This window comes from Rattus norvegicus, chromosome 1 (genome assembly GCF_021556685.1).
Source record: "Rattus norvegicus strain SHRSP/BbbUtx chromosome 1, alternate assembly SHRSP_T2T, whole genome shotgun sequence".
NCBI classification, from domain to species: Eukaryota; Metazoa; Chordata; class Mammalia; order Rodentia; family Muridae; genus Rattus; species Rattus norvegicus.
Genome location: NC_141534.1, coordinates 258,219,001 through 258,225,000, shown reverse-complemented (window position 1 = coordinate 258,225,000; position 6,000 = coordinate 258,219,001). Strand labels below are relative to the sequence as shown.

At 44.3% G+C, this 6,000-nt stretch overlaps 1 protein-coding gene across 2 annotated transcripts in view; it reads left to right on the top strand.

The window, feature by feature from the left end:
• The window catches only part of Ldb1 (LIM domain binding 1), a 26,241-nt gene extending 22,017 nt beyond the window's left edge, over positions 1–4,224 (top strand). For both annotated transcript variants that reach the window (NM_001438055.1, NM_001438054.1), the window contains 1 exon segment: positions 3,815–4,224. In NM_001438055.1, coding sequence (NP_001424984.1) covers positions 3,815–3,838 — 24 coding nt within the window. In that variant the 3' untranslated portion in view covers positions 3,839–4,224.
• The last annotated feature ends 1,776 nt before the right edge of the window (positions 4,225–6,000 follow it).

Below are 6,000 nucleotides of genomic sequence, written 5' to 3'. Positions count from 1 at the left end.
GGCATCAGATCTCATTACAGATGGCTATGAGCCACCATGTGGTTGCTGGGATTTGAACTCAGGACCTCTGGAAGAGCAGTCAGTGCTCTTAACTGCTGAGCCATCTCTCCAGCCCCCTGTCTCCGGATTTTCAAGACAGGATTTCCCCAGGCTACAAAGGAGCTACAATGGAACTCTCTTATTCCTCTTACTGGCACGGTTAAACTGGGGCCAGTACAAGTTACCTGTGTGTCCTCGGTGAGAGACAAATCTATTCTAAGCCACAGAAAGTCAATGATGTCATCGGTTATTGATTCAAGCATTCTTCATGCTGGGCATAGTGTACCACGTCTTTCCTTCTAGCCCTTTGGGTTAGAAGCAGGGGTATCTGTGAACTTGAGACCAGCTAGGTTCACATAGAAAAGTTCCAGGCCAGCCCCTGTCTAGAAACCAAAACCAAGCATTATTTACAACGGGAACCCAACAAGCAAGTCAAGTAAACACCAAACCCAGTATTTAATCATCGAAGTGTCTCTGGATGAAGGAAAAGCTCTCTCAGTTGGATTTGCTAAGTGGATGATTTAAGGAATTTCCCACAGTTAATTTTGACAATATTCAAAATTTTTTTAAATATTTTATTTTTTTAAGATTTATTCATTTATTATATATAAGTACACTGTAGCTGTCTTCAGATACACCAGAAGAGGGCATCGGGTCTCTTTACAGATGGTTGTGAGCCACCATGTGGTTGCTGGGGATTGAACTCATGACCTCTGGAAGAGCAGTTGGTGCTCTTAACCGCTGAGCCATCTCTCCAGCCCCCCAATATTCAAATTTTTAAAAAGATTTATTTATTTATTTAATGTATGTGAGTACACTGTCACTGTCTTCAGACTCACCAGAAGAGGGCATTGGATCCTGTTACAGATGGTTGTGAGCCACCATGTGGTTGCTGCGAATTGAGGTCTGGATCTCTGGAAGAGCATCTCTTATAATCAGTTCTTAAATATGCATTGACTTTAGGGGAGGTCCTCTTCATACAATATATTTCATTATTTCTTTTCTTTGTATAATTCTGCTATATTTACTTTGTCAACTTCCCTTTGAACTTAAACTTCTGTGCCCCCGTTTCTTCCTGGATGAAAGAATTCTACAAGCCGGGCATGATACTGCACATCTTTGACAGGAAACAGAGGCAGGAGGTTCTCTATGAGTTCCAGGTCAGACTGGACTGCACAGTGAGTTCCAGGACAGTCAGAGAGATATGGGACGACACTGTGTCTGAAAACAAAACAGACAAACAAAAGTCTCCAACACTCACTGCCCTTCTAGAGGACCTGAGTTTAGTTCCCTGAACCCAGGCAGACAGCTCACAATTACCTACTGTTCCTGCTCCAGGAGATCTGATGCCTCTGCCCTCTGCAGACACTGCTGTACACACCCACGTGGAAACACACACAACTACACAAAAAATTCAAAATTAATATAAAGTAAATGTTGTTTTTGGGTTTTTTTTAAGAGGATGTTTCTGTGCAGCCCTGGCTGTCCTGGAACTCACTGTGTAGACCAGTCGGCTCACAAACTCAGACATCTCCTACCACTGCCTCTTGAGTACTGGGATTAATAGTGTGCAACACACACATACACACACACACACACACACACACACACACACACACACTTGCACAGCAGAAGAGGGAGGGCATCAGATCCCATTAGAGATGGTTGTGAGCCACCATATGGTTGCTGAGAATTGAACTCCGGAACTTTGGAAGAGCTCTTAACCTCTGAGCCATCTCTCCAACCCCTAAGATAACCCTTTATGAGGTCAGGTCTCTTTCACCACGTGGGTTCTGGGATCAAGGTGCCCATCAGGCTTAGAAAGCATTTAACTTTACCCACAGACCCATCTCATAGGCCCCCTGGTTTTTTTTGAGTGTTTGTTTTTAAATTTTTCTTTTAAAATATTTATCTATGGGCTGGAGAGGTGGTTAGGAACACTGACTGCTCTTCCAGAGGTCCTGAGTTCAATTCCCAGCAACCACATGGTGGCTCACAACCATCTGTAATGGGATCCCATGCCCTCTTCTAGTGTGTCTGAGGACAGTAACAGTGTGTTCATATAAATAAAATAAATTAATTAAAATTTATTTATTTATTTATTTATTTATTTATTTATTTATGAGTGCTTTATTTGTCCGGTGCCTGCATGACAGAGGAGGGCATTGGATTCTATTGTAGGTGGTTGTGAGCCACTATCTGGGTGCTGGGAATTTGAACTTAGGACCTCTGGAAAAATAGCCATTGCTCTTAGGTGCTGAGCTGTCTCTCCAGCCCCAGCCCCTGCATTTTAAGATAGAATCTCACACTGTAGCCCAGGATATGCTCGTATATAACTCATAACATAGTCTAAGGTGGCCTGGAACTCTCAACAACCTTCCGTCCTCAGCCTCCCACGTGCTGGGGTCCCAGCCATCAGTCCAGGCTAGCCTGTGTCAGCAGTGTCCTCTGCCTAGCCTTCTCTTTGGGTTTATAAGGCTATTATTGGATTTAAGGCTCATCTTAATCCAGGATAATCTCCCCTTGAGATCCTTAATCACCTCTTCAAGGAGACTTATTCTAAACAAGACCACATTCTGAAAGTTTGTACAGAAAGTTTGTATGGCATGAAAGTCCCAAACTATCTACAAGAAGCTTCCCAGTGACCTTTTTAATTTTTTTTTTTTATTTTTTGGTGGTATTGCACCAAGCACATATTCAGCCACTGTACTGTATCCCCTTCATGTACGTTTCAGTGTGATGGTGAACCCCATTCTTGGGGAGTCCCTGAATTTTGGCATAGAAAAATCACAAAATCACACCTACTTTAATTTCATTTTAATTAATTAACCCTATTCCGAAACAGGGTTTCTCTATGTGACAGCTCTGGCTGTCCAGGAACTCTAAGATGAGGTGACTTTTTCTCCTCCGTATTTTCTTTTGAGATGGGAGTCTCATAGCCCAGACTGACCTTGCTATGTAACTGAGGACAATCTTGAAATCCTCCTGATCCTGCTGCCTCTACTTCCTCAGTTTTGGGATTCCCCTTATGGTGTTGCCACCTCTAAAGGTTTTGTTACTGTTGTTGTTTGTTTGTTTGTTTGTTCGTTCGTTCGTTTTTTTTTTTTTTTTTTTGGTTCTTTTTTTTTTTTTTTCGGAGCTGGGGACCGAACCCAGGGCCTTGTGCTTCCTAGGCAAGCGCTATACCACTGAGCTAAATCCCCAACCCCTCGTTCGTTTTTTTTTAGAAGCAGGTCCACCTCTATTTTACACTTCGCGTGTAAAAATGAGACTATGTTATTCACGTTAGAAATAAAGTCTGGGGGCTGGGGATTTAGCTCAGTGGTAGAGCGCTTACCTAGGAAGCACAAGGCCCTGGGTTCGGTCCCCAGCTCCGAAAAAAAAAAAAAAGAACCAAAAAAAAAAAAAAAAAAAGAACCAAAAAAAAGAAATAAAGTCTGGGGGCTGGGGATTTAGCTCAGTGGTAGAGCGCTTACCTAGGAAGCGCAAGGCCCTGGGTTCGGTCCCCAGCTCCGAAAAAAAGAACCAAAAAAAAAAAAAAAAAAAAAAAGAAATAAAGTCTGACATTCTTGTATTTTAAATTCATACACAATGCGACCTTTTCCTCTTTGGAATCAGCTCTGGGCGACTCCCTTCCCTCTTTCAATCCCGAAGAGAATCCCGGTGGCTCAGGCTCATTTTCCTCCCAGTTCGATCCCAAGGCCTTTTCCTCCCGCCATGATTCAGCTTCCTGATTTTCTCCTGGCATCCTTTCTTCTTTTCTCTTGGCCTCTAGAAATCCCAGCTCGTGAACATTTGAAGAGTGAAGCTGGCAGTGACAAGAGATGCTCACCAGGAGGCGCCAGTGCCTAAGAAGATACTGAAACCCTGTATGGAGGCTCCTTCCTGCGGAGACTGAAGTCCCGTGCCCTCTAGGATCTCATAAGGAGTTCCAGGCCAGCTTGGGCTACAAAGGAGATAATTCAGCGGCTAAGATTGTTGTTGCTCTTGCAGAGAACCTGAGCTGGATTTCTAGTATCCGTGTAGAGTGGCTCACAATCAATTCTAACTTCAGTTCCAGGGAATCTCAAATGCTCTTCCCACCTCGGATGGGACATTTGCACACACACACACACACACACACACACACACACACACACACACACACACACACAAATAAAAAGTAATTTTTAAAGATATCTGTAACCAGACTTTTGCCTACTTTATTGGGTTATTTTTCCTACCAACCTTCTCCACGCTTCCAACCTCCCAAACACTAGGTAGGAAAGGAGAAGGTTAGAGGGGGGAAAGGAGGCATCCACCTTAGACTAATTAAGAGTGTCCGAGGGGTTGGGGATTTAGCTCAGTGGTAGAGCGCTTGCTTAGCAAGCGCAAGGCCCTGGGTTCAGTCCCCAGCTCCAAAAAAAAAAAAAAAAAAAAAAAAAAAAAAAAAAAAAAAGAGTGTCCGATTCCTTGGAGCAGTTTGATCTTGATAGTCAGGATATCTCCAACCAGCAATCTGGCCATGCAGCAGCCTCTGGGGCGGGGCTCTGGCACCCCCCCCCCCGCCCCCAGCTGAGGCCTGAACCCAGGGCCTTGCATTTGCTAGGCAAGCACTCTACCACTGAGTTAAATCCCCAACCCCACATTTTTGTATTCTCTTAAGACTCCCAGGATTCCAAACGTAAACTGTCTTTAGATAGTAAAAGTCACACCCCTGCCAGAGTATGAGACAAATCATGGGTCAGCTGCTGTGGACATGGGTGAGCAGCCCCATATCCCACACTGGGGTTAAAATGAAAACAAAGTTATATGTTTCTAAAGAAACCAAAATTCTTAACACACACACACACACACATACCCACACACACACACACACACACACACACACACAGAGACAGAGACAGAGACAGAGGACAGAGAGAAACAGACAACAGACAGACAGAGACAGAGGACAGAGAGAAACAGACAGACAGACAGAGACAGAGGACAGAGAGAAACAGACAGACAGACAGAGACAGAGGACAGAGAGAAACAGACAGACAGAGACAGAGGACAGAGAGAAACAGACAGACAGAGACAGAGGACAGAGAGAAACAGACAGACAGACAGAGACAGAGGACAGAGAGAAACAGACAGACAGACAGAGACAGAGGACAGAGAGAAACAGACAGACAGACAGAGACAGAGGACAGAGAGAAACAGACAGACAGAGACAGAGGACAGAGCGGGGAGGGCTGGAGAGATGACTCAGCAGTTAAGAGCACTGACTGCTCTTCCAGAGGTCCTGAGTTCAATTCCCAGCAACCACATGGTGGCTCACAACCATCTGTAATGGGATCCCATGCCCTCTTCTGGTGTGTGAAGACAGCTACAGTGTACTCATATACATAAAAATAAATAAATCTTTAAAAGAAAGAAAGAAAGAAAAGAAAGAAAGGAAGAAAAAGAAAAGGAAGTAAAAACTTATGGACCGGAGAGCTGGCTCCATAGAGCATAGCTTTCTCTGCTCCTCCAGAAGTTCGGGGTTCAGTTCTCAGAACCCATGTTGCCTGGCTTATAACCTCCTGTAATCTTTTATTCGAATCTAGGCTCCAAAGGCACAAGAGACACACAATATGTGGTGCACATACACACGTGTAGATCAAACACTCACATGCATATGACAATCACCTGTCTGTGGTGGCTCATGCTTTAAATCCCAGCACTCCAAAGACAGAGGCAGAGGGATTTCTGTGTGTTCAAAGTCATCCTGGTCTACAAAGTGAGCTACAGGACAACCAGGGCTATACAGTGAATCTCCCCATCTTGAAAAACACACACACACACACACACACACACGTACATACGTACATACATACATATTTGAAAAAAGACAAAACACCCGGAGTGGGATTGGGGAATGGCTTATCAGGTAGGGCAGCAGCTACCAAGCCTGACACTAGGAGTTGGATCCCCATGACCCACACAATGGAAGGAGAG